The sequence below is a fragment of the Artemia franciscana genome, unplaced genomic scaffold, assembly GCF_032884065.1.
Source record: "Artemia franciscana unplaced genomic scaffold, ASM3288406v1 Scaffold_1661, whole genome shotgun sequence".
In the NCBI taxonomy this organism is placed as follows: Eukaryota; Metazoa; Arthropoda; class Branchiopoda; order Anostraca; family Artemiidae; genus Artemia; species Artemia franciscana.
The window spans coordinates 1-17,396 of record NW_027062911.1 but is presented as its reverse complement, the minus strand read 5'-3'; the positions used below and the strand labels follow the sequence as shown (position 1 = coordinate 17,396).

The following is a 17,396-nucleotide window of genomic DNA, read 5'->3' as shown; positions in this document are numbered from 1 at the left end:
TCTTTCATGTCCACTGTATGTGAGGACGTAGCCACCTTGTAGGGGTTCCATCCCACTACCAAGCCATCTAGTTTCACTAATGGCTGTTACGTCTATATTGTACTGTATCATTTCTTTCAGTATCTGTTCAGTTTTTGAAATCTGGCTCATTGTCCTCACATTTCAAAATCCGAGCTTCAGTTGTTGCTTCGTAGTCAAAAATCGAGTCCGGGGGGATGTTGAGGGTGTTAGGGAAGTAGTAGTCAAATCCAAGTCTAAAGTTGACGATTCAGTTGCTAGTTTCTTTTTAAGGGACAGGTAGCAAGCCTATCGTCCAACCCTCTTCTTTTCGCGACCGGACTTGGAACCGGCTATGGTGGAGTTAAATGGAGTTTTTCATGTTTTGACATTTCATTTTCAACATTAAACCATAATTATTATGAAAAATAAACATCCCAAAAGTAGTTAAACTTTTTTGAGGCCGTCAGTGCAATTCTGGAATTAGAATCTTTCTCCAAAAACCTTGGGCAATGGAAAGAGTGCAACTTGTGCTATAAATATTATCCAGAAAATTGTTTTTCAGCCTTCACCCAAAATGTCAACAGAATCAAATTCTAAATATCACAAGCATGTATGCTAACTTCCGATGACAAACAGTATTGCCAAATAGAGTAAAACAAACTAAATCATGCGAAAAGAATCCTAATACCTTAGAACGATGATGCTGTATAGACATAAATGCTAAAATAATCAGCAAAGAATTTCAACTTCAAATCAAATGCACTGAGTGCTAAGGAATCATTGGAGTAAATTGTAAACGGCGTTGACTATGCAATTTGAGCTAATACCGTACTTTTCAAGAAGAACCTCAGGGGGACCAGATCGTGGAACCTCATTGACTGCTAGACGCTTGACAATAATATTTGCATCAGTCGACAGGGCACAAGCTACAGATTCGCCAATACCACCCTCTGGGTAATGATCTTCAACAGTGAGTATCTTGCCACCAACACGTAGAGTATGAGAACGAATGGTGTCAGCATCCAAGGGTTTAATTGTGAAAGGATCAATGACGCACACATGGATGCCGTTAGTCGCCATGGTATCAGCCGCCTTCAGACCTTCGTGCATAGTTATGCCCGCTCCAATGAGAACAACCTTGTCACCAGGGTTCTCTCGGACTACCTTGGCTTTACCCACTTGGAATAGTGCTTCATTATTATAAATAACAACGGTGGCTGGCCTAGATGTCCTAATGAAACAGATACCTCTTGTGTTAGCTGCCAGTTCACAGGCTCGTTCGCAGCTCACAGCATCACTGGGATAGAATACAGTACAACCAGGGATAGTTCTAAACTTAGCCAAATCTTCAAGCGCCATCTGACTCGGTCCATCTTCACCAATACTCACACCAGCATGTGATTCGACACAGTTGATGTTTGTCTGAGAAATGGCACCCATTCTAATCTGATCAAAAGTGCGGGTGAAAAATGCAGCAAAAGTAGAACAGAATGCAACAGTTCGGTCACGACAAGCAGCACCAATAGCAACCCCAACTAAATTTTGTTCAGCAATGTAGCATTCAATGTAATTATGGGTGGAAACCTTCTTGATTTTTTCGGAATAAGTAGAATTCTTTGTATCACCATCCAAGCCAATGACCCGGGAATTGTTCTGGGCAAGTTTCATCAAAGCAGTACCATAAGCAACACGAGTGGCAACTGTCTCCCCTTTTTTGTAAGCTGGCACTGAAGATAGACGAATGTTTTTAATGCTAACGACTGGGGCATCTTCAACCGGAGACTCAGCAATTGTGGCAGGAACATTGCCAGCTATACGCTCTTCAATGTTTTTAACAATACTACCTGCCTTGTCACCTAAAGGTTTACCGTGCCAATTTTCATGATCAGACACTCCATCCAGTCCTTGACCTTTGAACGTTTTGGCAATGATGGCAGTTGGTTTTCCTTTGGTTGCTGCTGCTTCGTCAAAAGCCCTAACTATTTCTTCAATATTGTGGCCATCGATAACAATGGCCTGAAATCCAAATGCATCTGCCCTCTTTCTGTAGGTCTCTACATCATGTTGTAAAGCTGTTGGCTCAGACTGTCCGAGACGATTAACATCAAAAATAACAACAAGATTATCGAGCTTGTAATGACCAGCAAAATGCATTGCTTCCCAAATGGATCCTTCAGCAGACTCTCCATCCCCAATCAAGCAATATGTTCTGTAGGAAGCCTTGTCAATATTTTTTCCAACATATGCCATACCAGCAGCTACACTAAGTCCTTGACCAAGGGATCCAGTGGCAACATCTATGAAGTTCAAACGTGGGGTTGGATGACCCTCCAAATCACTATCGATTTTCCTCAAGTTCAATAGTTCACTCTTGGGGAAAAGTCCAGCTTCAGCCCATGCTGCATAGAGTATAGTTGCAGCATGCCCTTTCGATAGTATAAACCTATCTGAAGAAGGATCTTTTGGAGCAGAGACTTTGTACTTCATTGCATGAAAAAAAGAACAGACAAAATATCTGCCATGGATGCACATGATGAGGGATGTCCAGATTTGCTAGCGCTTGAGGCGCTAGCAAATCTAGTTTTGATAGACGAATCAGATTAAACTTTTAATCTAGTAAAAGTCTAGTAATCTAGTGAAAGTAAGTAAAAGTTTGTCTTACTTACCTTTTTTTTACTTACTATAGATTACAGCAAAGTGACTTGAACTCACATCCTTCGAATTCGAAAGAACATTAAAGCCAATGTACTGCGGTAACCGTTAATACAGATTGTATTATTGAATACTTGATTAATATAGAGTGGTTGAGAAAATAGAACAGAACTAAAACCTTTTTCTTTTTTTTTTAAATGATTGCCTTTGACCTTAGTTTTTTTTCAGTTTTTTATTTTTTAGTTTCTCTTTTTTTAGTTTTTTCTTTTTTAGTTTTTTTTTCTTTTTTGGTTTATTTTTTTTAGTTTTTTCTTTTTTGGTTTTCTTTTTTTTTTCATTTTTAGTTTTTCTTTTTTTAGGTTCTTCTTTTTTAATTTTTTTCTTTTTTAGTTTTTTTTTAGTTTTCTTTTTTTCTTTTTCTTTTTTCTTTTTTTTTAGTTTTATTAGTTTCCTTTTTTCAGTTTTTTTTTACATTTGCTTATAGACAAAAGTTTTTAGTTTTTTTTCCTTTTTTAGTTTCTTTTAGTTTCTTTTATTTTCTTTAGTTTTCTTTTTTTTAGTTTTTTTTCTTTTTTAGTTTTTCTTCATTCCTAAATTTTTCTTTTTTTAGTTTCTTCTTTTTTGAATCTCTTTTCTAGTTTTTTAGGTTTTTTATTTTTTTTCACTTTTTTTTCTATTTAGTTTTTCTATTGGTTTTTTTAGTTTTTTTCCTTTTTTTATTTTTCTTTTAGTTTTTTTTCCGCTTTCTCAGTTTTTTTCCTTAATTATAGAAGATAGTTTTTTTGTTTTTTTTTAAGTTCTTTAGTTTTTGCACATTAAGTTCTTTGCAGTCGTCACATGGAATTTTTTTCTTTACCTCTGCCAGGGTAACTGGAGGCCGTCCATTCGGGAGGCTGGCATACATCTTTAGGCGTAATTTACATATCCACGCCTCTATTCTGGACTTCCTTATCCCATTAACCCTCAGGGTAACGATCCAAGCCACATAAACCAGTTGGAACGATCCTTCGTGGAGACTTTTTATAGTTCCCACCCAGTAAATGTATCCTCTTATAGTGATGATAGTACAATGTTGCCCTTATTTAGTGATTTTAGTGTCGCAAATATTCGCATAAAATGCAGTAGCTTTTTCAGGTTTTAACAAAGATCTGATTCGTCTATCAAAACTAGATTAATTCCCGAATATTTGCAAACGAATAATTTTATTTTATCTTTTAGTTCCATATTATAATTCTGTCTGCTATTATAATTCTGACTATGGAGTGGCTGATCATGAAAATTGGCACGGTAAACCTTTCGGTGACAAGGCAGGTAGTATTGTTAAGAACATTGAAGAGCGTATAGCTGGCAATGTTCCTGCCCCAATTGCTGAGTCTCCGGTTGAAGATGCCCCAGTCGTTAGCATTAAAAACATTCGTCTATCTTCAGTGCCAGCTTACAAAAAAGGGGAGACAGTTGCCACTCGTGTTGCTTATGGTACTGCTTTGATGAAACTTGCCCAGAACAATTCCCGGGTCATTGGCTTGGATGGTGATACAAAGAATTCTACTTATTCCGAAAAAATCAAGAAGGTTTCCACCGATAATTACATTGAATGCTACATTGCTGAACAAAATTTAGTTGGGTTTGCTATTGGTGCTGCTTGTCGTGACCGAAATGTTGCATTCCGTTCTACTTTTGCTGCATTTTTCACCCGCGCTTTTGATCAGATCAGAAAGGATGCCATGTCTCAGGCAAACATCAACTGTGTTGGATCACATGCTGGTGTGAGTATTGGTGAAGATGGACCGAGTCAGATGGCGCTTGAATATTTGGCTATGTTTAGAACTATCCCTGTTTGTACTGTATTCTATCCCAGTGATGCTGTGAGCTGCGAACGAGCCTGTGAACTGGCAGCTAACACAAGAGGTATCTGTTTCATTAGGACATCTAGGCCAGCCACCGTTGTTATTTATAATAATGAAGCACTATTCCAAGTGGGTAAAGCCAAGGTAGTCCGAGAGAACCCTGGTGACAAGGTTGTTCTCATTGGAGTGGGCATAACTATGAACGTCATTTTATTGTTATGCTATATATATAACTAGACATGATATATATACCTTATGATGAGAATAAAAATTTGCGCTCCCCTCTTAACCTTATGGATTCAGAAAAGTCTAAACAGCTCCAAATAATTGCTGATCGACTGAGAATTCAGTCTATTTTAGCCATGGCAGATTTTTTTGCATCGTGATATCGTGAATTGTGTGTAAATAATTCTTCCATTTTAGTATCCCTCACCTAGTAGTGGTTGACATCAGTACACCCACACCTGCTTGGCGTCTTCTTTCTTGTTCACTGTATGTGAAGACCTAGCCACTTGTAGGGGATCTATCCCACTACCAAGCCATCTAGTTTCACTAATGGCTGTTACGTCTATATTGTACTGTATCACTTCTTTCAGTATCTGTTCAGTTTTTGAAATCTGGCTCATCGTCCTCACATTTCAAAATCCGAGCTTCAGTTGTTGCTTCGTAGTCAAAAATCAAGTCCGGGGGATGTTGAGGGTGTTAGGGAAGTAGTAGTCAAATCCAAGGCTAAAGTCGACGATTCAGTTGCTGGTAGCTTTTTAAGGGACAGGTAGCAAGCCTATCGTCCAACCCTCTTCTTTTCGCGACCGAAATTGGAACCGGCAATGGTGGAGTTAAATGGAGTTTTTCACGTTTTGACATTTCATTTTCAACATTAAACCATAATTATTATAAAAAAATAAACATTCAAAAAGCAGTTAAACTTTTTTTAGGCCGTCAGTGCAATTCTGGAATTAGAATCTTTCTCCAAAAACCTAGGGCAATAGAAAGAGTGCAACTTTTGCTATAAATATTATCCATAAAATTGTTCTTTCAGCCTTCACCCAAAATGTCAACAGAATCAAATTCTAAATAATACAAGCATGTATGCTAACTTCCGATGACAAACAGTATTGCCAAATAGTCAAATAAACTAAATCATGCGAAAAGAATCCTAATACCTTAGAACGATGATGCTGTATAGACATAAATACTAAAATAATCAGCAAAGAATTTAAACTTAAAATAAAATGCACTGAGTGCTAAGGAATCATTGGAGTAAGTTGTAAACGGCCTTGACTATGCAATTTGAGCTAATACCGTACTTTTCAAGAAGAACCTCAGGGGGACCAGATCGTGGAACCTCATTGACTGCTAGACGCTTGACAATAATATTTGCATCAGTCGACAGGGCACAAGCTACAGATTCGCCAATACCACCCTCTGGGTAATGATCTTCAACAGTGAGTATCTTGCCACCACCCCGTAGAGCATGAGAACGAATGGTGTCAGCATCCAAGGGTGTAATTGTGAAAGGATCAATGACGCACACATGGATGCCGTTAGTCGCCAGGGTATCAGTCGCCTTCAGACCTTCGTGCATAGTTATGCCCGCTCCAATGAGAACAACCTTGTCGCCAGGGTTCTCTCGAACCCACACAACCTCATGTTCAGTGCTTTTAAGTTCACGTAGCTCCTTCATTGGGATATCGTCACGTACGTAAAGGGCCACTCCACCGCCTAGTCTCTGGTCACCAAGAGCTTTTCTTGTTCTGAGGTATAGGGCATAACCGGTGAGCTCCCTGTCACTTCAGTCAGGTTCCAAGTTTCTCTTATGGCTGCGACAAAAACATTGTTCTGCCTTAATAAAAAAAGAACACAAAACCCGCAGCAATGTCTTTGTTAGAATCTTTTAATTCATCTGCAAATACTTTAGAATTTAAGTAAGCAATCTGGAAGAAGTGACGCATTTCTAGCTGGTTCCTAGCATTTTGTGTTAGAACATGTTCTGGACCAATCCTTGGAACAGTGTAATCAGGTGGGATGACTAAATTTTCCTTCTTGCATAGTGGCCGGATAGTTACCCTTTCATGGGAATAAGTGTCTTGACCATTGAACAACTCGAACAAATATAGTAGTTGTTTAACGTCTTCGGGGTCCGGGACGTCCTCATCATATTCTCGCACTGGTAAATCAACAGATTGCTCCTTTTCTTTTTGAATTCCATCGTATTTTTCGATACCTTCATTCTCCCTAAAATTTTCAACATCTTGTTCATATCTAAAAAACCCTATTTAACTTGAATTGGTTTTGAAATTGGTGCTCTACCTTGTTTACCAGTAGTTAAAGGAACAAGTTTTGGTACTGTTGACGTTTTCTGTACAGGAGTGATTTGAGCAGCTAAATCCAACATCATTTGTTCGGTACTATATACTGCGGGGTCATATCCCTGAGCACGCATAGTTTCATAAGTATTTTTGTTAGCTTCTTTAATTTCCTCATTCAATTTATCACGTTTAGCCACAGCGTTATTATGTTCATCAGTACCAAAATCAGTTCTAGAAAGTGTTTCCAAAACCTCCCTCCCCAGGACATAAGCTGGATGCTTGTCAAATTCATCGTCGTATTGATTAATATTTGTCAATAACGGTATTTTATCTTTAAACTCTATTTTTTCATCATAAGGTGGAATTTCGGCCATTTTTATAACACTAGAAACAAAAGCACAAACACAACACTAATATTTGCACAACTTAACAAATAAAAAACAATACACACACAATAATACACACTTTTAAAGACACTAGAATGATATTTTTGTTTTTGTTTTTTGCTTTATCTAATCTAACACTTTAGTCAGCCTTTATTACATAAACACATAGAGTGCATGTATCATTGAAACGCTATGATGAGCGATACAACGACCGAATTTCTATTTTTAATACCCCTTAATAGTTTGACCATTCGTTTCGCTTATGCCAGCCCTGAAGAAGTTAGGGTAATCATTAATTTTAAAACGGTCTTGAAAGAAGGACGAACTTGATACACTACTGTTACGGGGGGAGGGGGGTATTGTTAATAATGGTACAGGGGGTAATGTTGATAATAAAACAATATGGGAGTTTCAACTTAAAATGACGCTATGGGTGTTAAACGAGTGAAAGATTAAGATCCTACAGGGGTTAAACAAGTGAGAGATTAAGAAAGAGGGACGCTGTTGATAATGCCCAATCTTCTCAGTAATATAATCATCTTAGGGGTGGATGGGTCTTGCTTTATCGCATAGATTCCCTATAAAGCGTTTCTAAAGACCACGGGAATTATGCCTGGCATCTGGATTCATAAAAAAAGATGATAAAATCACATATAATAATTTATTTCAGTGCTTACATACAAATTGTACAGTAGATGTAATGCAACAAATTGAATATTGAAACATGGATAAACTCAGGATTAGGTACAAATCAATACTGTCTTAAAATCCTACCCAGGCTAGCTTTTCACTTCCACCCGTCTAGAAATTGACTGTCAAGTTTCTTCAGTCTTTTTGTATATATTCACTAGTTATGGGATGTTTGACCTCCCTGTAAACCAGGATCTCACGACTTTGCAATTTCGCTATGGAACATATATTCAGCATTTTAATTAATGTATGCTTGTGATGTCGATTATGAACTTTGCTGGAGTCACGAAGCAGTGAGATAGTATAAGATTTATGTGACGCATTTATTTATGGAACCTATACTCAGCATATAATTAGCCTTTGCTTTTGAAGTCGGTTAGGAACTTTGCTGGAGTCACTAAGTAGTCAAATGCTATTTTTTTTGGCACTTGGTATTCACCAAGTGACATATAGCGATCACAAATTCTGTCGGCCTGTCGCTCTGTCTGTCCCGGTTTTGCTAGTTTAGGCACTTTCAGATACGCTAGGACGATGAAATCTGGCAGGCGTATCGGAGAACAGACCAAATTAAATTGGAAATAGTTTTTCCCTATTCAAACATCTGGAGAGGGGGAGGGGGTGGGACAGTTAATTTCGGAAAAATAAGAAAAAATAAGTGTTTTTAACTTGCAAACGGGTGAACGAATCTTAATGAAATTTGATATTTAGATTGATATTGGGTCTGAAAGCTCTTATTTTTAAATTTCGACTGGATCCGGTGACATTTGGGGGAGTTGGAGGGGAACCTAAAATCTTGGAAAACGCTTAGTGGAGGGATCGGGATGAAACCTGGTGGAAAAATAAGCCAATGTCTTATATACGTGATTGACATAACGGGAACGGATCTGTTCTCTTTGAGGGAGTTGGGGGGAGGGTTAACTCCCCCCAAAGGTATTTTTAACTTGCGAATGATTGATCGGATCTTATTGAAATATCATTTTTATAACGACCTCGTAACTCAGATGTCTTATTTTAATTCTCTACCGGATCCAGTGTGGGGGGAGTTGTGGGGGGGGGGCTGAAATCGTGGAAAACGCTTAAAGCGGAAAGAACAAGCTGGAATTTTGTGGGAAGAATAAGCCAAAGTCCAAAGATTAATGACTGACATAACCAGACTGGATCCGCTGTTTTTGGGGGAGTCGGAGTGGGGGGGTGTGTGTTAGTAATTTGGAAATATTAGAAAAAATGAAGTATTTTCAACTTACGAACGGGTGATCAGATCTTAATGAAATTTGATATTTAGAAGGATCTTGTGCTTTAGAAATCTTATTTGAAATCCCAACCAGATCCGGTAGCATTAGGGGGGAGATGAGGGGGGAAACCTAAAATCTTGAAAAACGTGAAAATTGAGGTATCTTTATCTTACGAATGGGTGATCGGATCTTAATGAAACTTGATATATAGAAAGATCTTATGTTTTAAAACCTCCATTTTCAATTCGAATCGGATTCGGTGACATAATGGGCTGGGTTGGGGAAACAGAAATCTTGGAAACCGGAAATCTTGGAAAACACTTAGAGTGGAGAGATCGGGATGAAACTTGATGGGAAGAGTAAGCACAAGTTCTAGAAACGTGATTGACATAACTGGAATGGATTTTATCTCTTTTGGGAGGGGGGTTAATTTTAAAAAATGAGTTATTTTTAACCTAAGAACAAGTGACTGGATCTTAAAAGGACTTCGTGTCTCAGAGCTCTTCTTTTGAACCCCAACTGGATCCAGTGATACTGGGGGAGCTGGAGGGAGAAATGGGGAATCTTGGAAAACACTTACAGTGAAGAGATCGGGATGAAACTTAGTGGGAAGAATAAGCATAAGTCCTAGATACGTGATTGACATAATCGGACTGAATCCGCTTTCTTTAGGGGAGTTGGGGGGGGGGGGGTGTCAGTTCGGAAAAAGTAAAAAAATTAAGGTATATTTTATCTAAGAACCGGTGACAGGACGTTAATGAAGTTTAATATTTAGATGGAACTCCTTTCTTAGATGTCCAATTTTAAATACCGACCAGATCCGATGACTAGGGGGAGGAGTCGGAAGAGGAAACCGGAAATCTTGGAAAACGCTTAGAGTAAAGAGATCAGGATGAAACTTGGTGGTTAGAATAAGCAAATGTAGATACGTCACTGACGTAACTGGACTGGATCTGCTCTCTTTGGGGGAGTTAGGGGGGAGGAGTCCAGTGCTTTGGTGAGTTCAGCCCTTTTGGATGTGCTAGGACGATGTTAATTGGTATGCGTGTCAGGGACCTGCTCAAATTGAGTTGATAAAGTTGTTTTCCCCGATTCGACCATCTGAAATGAGAGGAAAAATTAGAAAAATGAGCAATTTTTAATTACGAATGGGTGATCGTATCCTAATGAATCTTGATATTTAGAAGGACCTTGTGTTTCAGAGCTCATATTTTAAATCATGACCGACACTAAGCCTCTGATACTCCTTTTAAATTGATCTGTTGATCCTTCAAATTTGGCTTGAGCTTTGCCATATTAGCTCTTAGCTCTTCCGATCTCGTCACAAGTGCTATGTGTGCTCTTAGCTCTTGTTTTTATCATGCTTTTTGTCTGATTACTTTTTAGATAGTTTTTGGCTAAATTTTTTCTATTGAGACATCGAATTGCAAAGTAACAAGTTTCAAACCCATAGATTGTAGGAGAATCAAACTGTTTTTTGTTCTTCTAGGGAAGTAGAAGGGTTGTTTATTGATTTTTCTTGTTGAGATCTCGGTTCGGGAGAGTTGAAGGATTCTTTGGAGCTTAGGGAAGTCAAACATTTTCTTGTTATACCTCCATTGTTTTAAAGCCATGTCCTCAGGATGATAGGGAATTCATTGCAGTATGGTTTCTGTCCAAGATACCCAGTCCTTTGGTTTTGCTCTGGATACTGTTATATCATGGTATTGTTGTTCACTGGTGACCACTTTTGTTTCAAACGTACTTTTTCTGTTTTTAATTGGGTATATTATTAAGTCCATGGCCTCTAGCAATGTTTGCCTTTAGGGCTGATTCACTTGTTCTGACCTTTTGTCACCGGGAGTATGTATAGCTTTTTTAATCATATATAACATCATATAATGTTAGGGGTCTATCTATGGTGTGATAGGGGGTAGCATTTCGTCTGGGAATCGTTTTGAGGGTAAGAGTTAAGATTGTATCGGAAAAAATTATGGTTTTTTGGGGAAATCGTATAGTCCAGTTCTTCCCAATTTTTGCTGGAATGTTACGGGGGGGGGAGTTTCTTATAAAGTTAAGTTAAGTGGATGTGCAAATTTGGACATGGGAGCAGGGTAGTTAAGGGCATAGACTGAGAGGGTTCTATTAACAAATCTCTATAACCATGGAGACAGAATCATTATCGTGATGTTCAGGTCTCCCGAGCTGTGCAGATTCCCTTGGGAAAAATCCAACAGACAATAGGAACTGTACCTGATACCTTGACTCATAGACAAAGACAATTATTGACAATAGCAATAGCAAAATGTAACCTTCACCCTTTTCGTAATTTATAATTTGTTCTTCACAGATAATATTTTTCGGGAGATCTTCCAACGGTGAGGTTATCCAAATTTAATTTTTATCATTAACGGGTTCTAACATTTGAGATATTTGCACTCTCTGCATTGATTTTGGGGGAATTATAGTTTTTCGTACTACAATCCATAATATTTTTCGTTATGATTTTCTTTTATTGAATTTAGACTATTATCTCCTGGTCTTTTCCTGGGAGTTTCTATATTTGCTATTTTTTTCCATAAATAAGAAATTTCTTGAATTTGTTTCCTCCGATACTCTTTCATGTTGCCTATGTTCTCCTTTACCTTGTTTGCTTGTATGTTATTTATTATTGGTTTGGTTCCCGTCGGATAGATAAACTTTGAATTTGCTACATCTAATAATATTTTATTGGCTTTTAAAAAATTAGTGCCTGTTATCGCTTCGTATGGAAAATTCTTACAAATTATAAATCGAGTATAGATATTCTTGTTATCTTTGTGCAAGGCTAGGTATACAGTTCCCATTACATCTAGATCATGTCCGGTTACGCTTGATAAATTGGGACATATATTGCTCATTCGTCGTTAATATAATTGGGCAATTTGTTAAACACGGATATATTTATCACATTTACTGTTGCCCCTGAATCTATAAGGGCTGAGAAATAAATATTTCATACATTAAAATTTTCAAATTATATTTAAAGACTTTCAGAGACAAAAATCTTGCTTATATTCGGCCATCACAATGTCTTCCATCCGGCAATCAAGGAGAGGACTACGCCTAAGAACATGCCACCTACAGAGATTGGATCCCGGAGAGCAAGTGGTATCGCCCATGCAGTGGGAGTATCTTCCTCTACATCTTCTTCATCTTTTCCTTTTTCTTCTTCTCCTTCTTCTTTCAGTCCTTGATGTCTAGGCCAATCTTTTGCAAAATCTGGTGCAATTTCCTTTACATGGATGCTTCCTGGTCCTGCATCTGGACCTTTCAAAAAATATTTTTTGAGTTTGTGTAGCACCTCTTTATTGAAGTCATATTCTATTGATTTGAAAGATTTCAGAATTATTTGAACTTCACGATCACACCCACATTGAAGTATGAAACAGTTGCTTGCATTTCTTTTAGTAATTAGTTTTTTAATCCTAATATTGTTGCATCGATTCGCTTCATTATAATCTTCTGTAGATCTTACTATATTTTTCAGAATATCACTTACGAATTTTTCTCTTAGCTTTTTCGAGTCAGAAGTCAAACTGAAGTTCTAAAGTCGTCGATATTTTTGGCAATTAATAGACGATATAATTTTGGGTCGAGTCCCTGTTTAAATGCATTAAGTATTATTTTTTCATATGATTCTCCTTCTCCTGGACCGTATCGCGCTTCTGTTGCGATTCTAATTTTATGTAAGTACTCTCTGACGTGTTGGGTCTGTTTGAATGTAATTAGGCCATGTTTCAGTTTATTCAATGAACTTGTGTCAATGAATTTTTTCTGGAAGGCCTGTTGCAATAACTGTATCGAGTTAATTATTGAGGTGGCTTCTGTGCCTATTGTGTTTTGAATTTGTTTTAAAAATGTTAGCGCCTGTCCCTTTAGTGTTAAAAGTAGCATGTTTTTTAATACTTTTAAGTCAATTTTTGTCATTTCCACAAATTGTCCTAAGTGGATGTTGAATTGATCCACATCCGTATCCCCTTTCATACTCAGGTAATGATTTGGCAATTTCTACCGAAGTTGCAATAATTTGTCGCGCTTTTAATAATTCATCTTGTTCCTGAGCCATATTTGTTATTTTAGTTCAGTTTTTCTTTCAAGAATTATTGAAGGTATGCGGTATATAAAAATTTAGTTTTTTAAACTCTATTGGTATTTAATTTTTACTATTAAAGATTCTAATTATTTTTGGTTAAGATACATACATAAAAAAACACATAAGTAGAAATAAAATTATACTGCACTTAAAAATCAAAAAAATATTTGTAAATAATCATATTTGTCTATGGTAGCAGGCAGTCACATTGTCAGGCACATATAGTTCCTTTAATGTCTTTATTGAAGGCCGCGCCACTGTTACGAGGGGGGGGGGTTTCTTATAAAGTTAAGTGGATGTGCAAATTTTAACATGGGAGCAGGGTAGTTAAGGGGCATAGACTGAGAGGGTACTATTAAAAAATCTCTATAAGCATGGAGACAGAATCATTATCGTGATGTTCAGGTCTCCCAAGTTGTGCAGATTCCCTTGGGAACGATCCAACAAACAATAGGAACTCTACCTCATACCTTGACTCATAGACAAAGACAATTATTGACAATTGCTTTATTTTCTTACTTTGTATACAACTTCAGATAAAAATGACTTCAATAAGAATTAGCTGTACGTTGTTCATCAAAGACAGAATTTTAATGAATACTCTCCTGGCTTCCAGGTCTACCTTATATATCCAGAATCAACCCGGATTTCTAAATTGAGCACTGGGTAGACTGACCTCAGAAATGTTGCAATACAACTGTTCTTTTAATTATCCAACAGATGGCCTAACCTCCTTGCAAATGATTTATTACAACGAGGATTTTCACCACTAGTTCGTTGACCAAACCAGTAATAGAAATCTGGTTTCTAATTGGCTTTAATCAAAAGTTACATTTTTGAATCCAATTTTGAAAGTTTTAAAAAGTATCTTTTTTGCTTGCTGTAAAACTTGTGCCAAAAGTAAAAAGTATCATTTTTTGCTTGCTGTAAAACTTGTGCCAAAAATAAAAAGTATCATTTTTTGCTTGCTGTAAAACTTGTGCCAAAAGCACAAATCTTATGAGATGATGAATTTACACTTTAAAATCTTTAGGCGTATAAGAAATTCTTATTTTAAAACTTTCTAAAGTGACCAAATGAGGGATTTGGTTCTGAGTTCTGTAAGGGGGAGGGGGGCTGCTGGTCCATATGTCACATATCCCCTATCCCGCCATAGATTGACGCCCTCGTCAATCAGAACATTCCTTTTCCTTAAATTTTACCTTTCTTAAAACTTTTTATTGTCAAAATATTTTTATTTTAATTCTTTCACCTCATAAATGATTTAAAAAAAAATATGTATATATTCTTACACCTTGTATTGATCCTACACCTTATACTTGAATTACATTAATACATCACAACATGAACAAGGTTTACACGTGAATACCTGAATCCAACTGTTTGTCTTTTATTTGAATTTTTTGTATTGTATTTAGTTTCCAATTGATCCCAGGTGTTCTTTCGTTAAGGCATACAGATACATTTAAATTATATGATAAAGATTACACTGACACATTTATTTCAAATTTCACTATAATATTGGTATTTCCTTGTATCATTCGTCACTTATTGTTAGATTTAAATTTATTTTGATTTCAAATTTCACTTTAATATTGGCATTTTCTTGTATTGTTCATCACCTATTGTTAGAATGTTAGTTTTACGCATAATCACAATTTTTTTATTTTTGCCCATTTCACTAATTGAACTGATGTCTAAGGATAATGTCATTTTTCAGTCTTTCACTTCAAATCATATTTACTGCTTGAGACTTTAGCGATTGTTGAAGTTTATTTTAATTTTATGCTTTCTGACAAAATGGGAAGTGCGAGACCAGGGACACCTATCCCCTAGCAATTTAAGTACGATAGTACAGCTGGTACTATGGCTCTTCCGTTCCGTTCCCGCTGTCTTCTGCATTTGTATTGTTCTTAAAGCGTTTGTTGATTGTTTTATGTGGGTAAGGTAATTCTTAAATAAGTAATACCTTACTTAGCAGTTGCTGCACTAGTTATAAAATTAGGATAAGTTGTTTTCTTCCAAATCTTCATCTGTGTTTGTGACGTTGCTAAAGTCGGGTTTCAAGTTGATGCAGGCTGTACGTCGTGATGCCTTCGGGAGCGTGTGGTGGGAGTATATCCTCGCTTGGATATTGTGTCTGCTCAGGTCTCTACGATTCAGTTAGAGGGGTGAAGATGATTGCAGGACAGTAGCTGTAGCTTGTTTGAGCAGTCTTACTTTGGGCGATAGCTCTCGGTTCAGTCAGATTTTTGATTTGGGCAATTTTTGGCGGTTGATAAAACATGATAGGTGTTTCTTAATTTTGACCATGCCGTATAGTCGGCCAATGCCAGAGTATGCCAATTTCTATAATAAAAATTTCCAGGCAGAATCATATGGCTATTAAATAAAATAGCAATAATAGTACATAATTATAAAAGTATTGTTATAAAATATTTGTGAGTCACATGATCATCAATAAACATTAATTATTGTGACATTTAATTGAACTTGTTTCAAGGATGATTAAGCATATGATAAACGTGGCAACGTATTAATATTTTGTTATGTTAATAAGGGACACTGTTCAAAAGCGACGGTTAAGCACATGATTAAATTAGGGGTTTTATTCTCATATATTTCTAATTCTTTATATTCCCAACGCATGACATTGTAGAAAAGAAACGTCATTTTATAGCGTCATAGCCTTTCCACTTTCATGTTTTAGGAATATTTCGTCTTAGGAACACAATATCAAAAGTTACAAGAGACAAACTCTGTTCTCTTGTTTATATTAAAAAGGGACAAGTGATTTGTACTTGTCAGAGGTCTGGATTTTACATAAAATTTATCTACCAAATATTTATTTTTTTTTTATGTAATTCCGCCAAAAAGAAATATATTATATTGCATCATAGCCTTTTAGCTAACTTACATTAACAATATTTCTTAAGGTAGGGACGGAGTATATGAATATACGGGAAAAGACCTTGATTTTCCTGTATTGTTATATCCTCCCATTATAATCCGTCCGACTGATACGTCCTAAATTGTAGAGTAATGTTGATGCCATCATTCAGATTCCCTCTCTTTTTCAAAGGTATTGCTGAAAAGCTGTCCTCCGAGCTACCAAAATTCAGAGCACCATCTTCATACAGCAAATAGCACTTGAGCCACATGAAGAGGACTGTGGAGTATCCTTAGCCTTAGTAGCCGCTATGGATTTGACCTCTCGGTAACGATTAATGGTCAAAGCTTCAATCTGGACTAGTGATTCAAAGTCAATGATTCTAAAATGATAATTGTTAATTAACTTAATAATTAATTGTTAATTAATTAGTTAAATTATTAATTTTTTTAACGGTCTATGAGCTATTAAAAGAACAGTCTAAAAGCCATGAAACTGTCAAAGAATCATAAGGTTTTAAGAGCATAAAAATTTTCAGAGCAGGGACAGTGGAGAAAATACCAAAATAAGTTATTGAAAAAAAAGGATTTTGTAAGAAAGGCATTTTTAATGAAAATACCCCCAAAAAATTTATTTTTCAAAATCTAGGAAGAGCAAAAAATTCCAGAGGGTGGAGATAACTTCGAAGACCACACTGCCTTTCCATGACGAAAGTAAAACAGTTCAAATTAGGGATGAAACCTTTTTATCGACAGTGAACAGATAAAAAATTTGACTGGATATTTTAAACACATACACAGTGTTCATCATGAGCAGTAAAATTAAAAGACATGAATAAAACCAAACAAAATTTATACCTAATAAATTAATTACATATAGTTTATTGCTCTTATTTTTTTTTCAATGCAACAGCGGAATCCAATCTCTTTGACCTTTTCGGTTCCGGGTCATTGGATTTATCTGACATATTACGTGGACAGATGTCATATTTTTTAGGCCAACGTGAAATCTTCAGGTTTGGTATTTTGCTTTAAAGACGATGGTATTTGCAAAATACCAAACCTGTAGATTTCATGTCGGCCCTCTCGAAACATCTATAATTGTCCAAATCATTTATTTTGTTTGAAAATGTTTCTTTGATTTCTAGGGACCAAGGTTTAAAGCAAATTTTCAGGGAAACAATTGAAATTAAAAAAAAAATATTCAAGAATAATTCCATAAACAAAGATACAGGTGAATTTGGATTGAATTCAATTTATGATAATTTACAGAGAGA

At 36.4% G+C, this 17,396-nt stretch overlaps 3 protein-coding genes across 3 annotated transcripts; 1 reads left to right on the top strand and 2 right to left on the bottom strand.

Moving 5' to 3' along the window:
- Window positions 1-777: 777 nt before the first annotated feature.
- Window positions 778-2,888, bottom strand: LOC136042644 (transketolase-like protein 2). The gene has a single exon (XM_065727607.1). It carries the CDS (start codon window positions 2,530-2,532, stop codon window positions 778-780), a length of 1,755 nt encoding a protein of 584 aa, XP_065583679.1. The 5' UTR covers window positions 2,533-2,888.
- On the top strand, window positions 2,744-4,736 carry LOC136042647 (transketolase-like protein 2). The gene is made up of 2 exons (XM_065727611.1): window positions 2,744-2,753; window positions 3,871-4,736. Exons 1-2 carry the CDS (start codon window positions 2,744-2,746, stop codon window positions 4,734-4,736), a joined length of 876 nt encoding a protein of 291 aa, XP_065583683.1.
- A 1,015-nt stretch (window positions 4,737-5,751) lies between these two features.
- LOC136042646 (transketolase-like protein 1) lies at window positions 5,752-6,183 on the bottom strand. Its single transcript, XM_065727610.1, has one exon. It carries the CDS (start codon window positions 6,181-6,183, stop codon window positions 5,752-5,754), a length of 432 nt encoding a protein of 143 aa, XP_065583682.1.
- Between the last annotated feature and the right edge of the window lie 11,213 nt (window positions 6,184-17,396).

Bases quoted from the DNA above. Each gene is read 5' to 3' on its own strand.
- LOC136042644 (XM_065727607.1), bottom strand. From the start codon at position 2,532: ATGTGCATCCATGGCAGATATTTTGTCTGTTCTTTTTTTCATGCAATG.
- LOC136042646 (XM_065727610.1), bottom strand. From the start codon at position 6,183: ATGAAGGAGCTACGTGAACTTAAAAGCACTGAACATGAGGTTGTGTGG.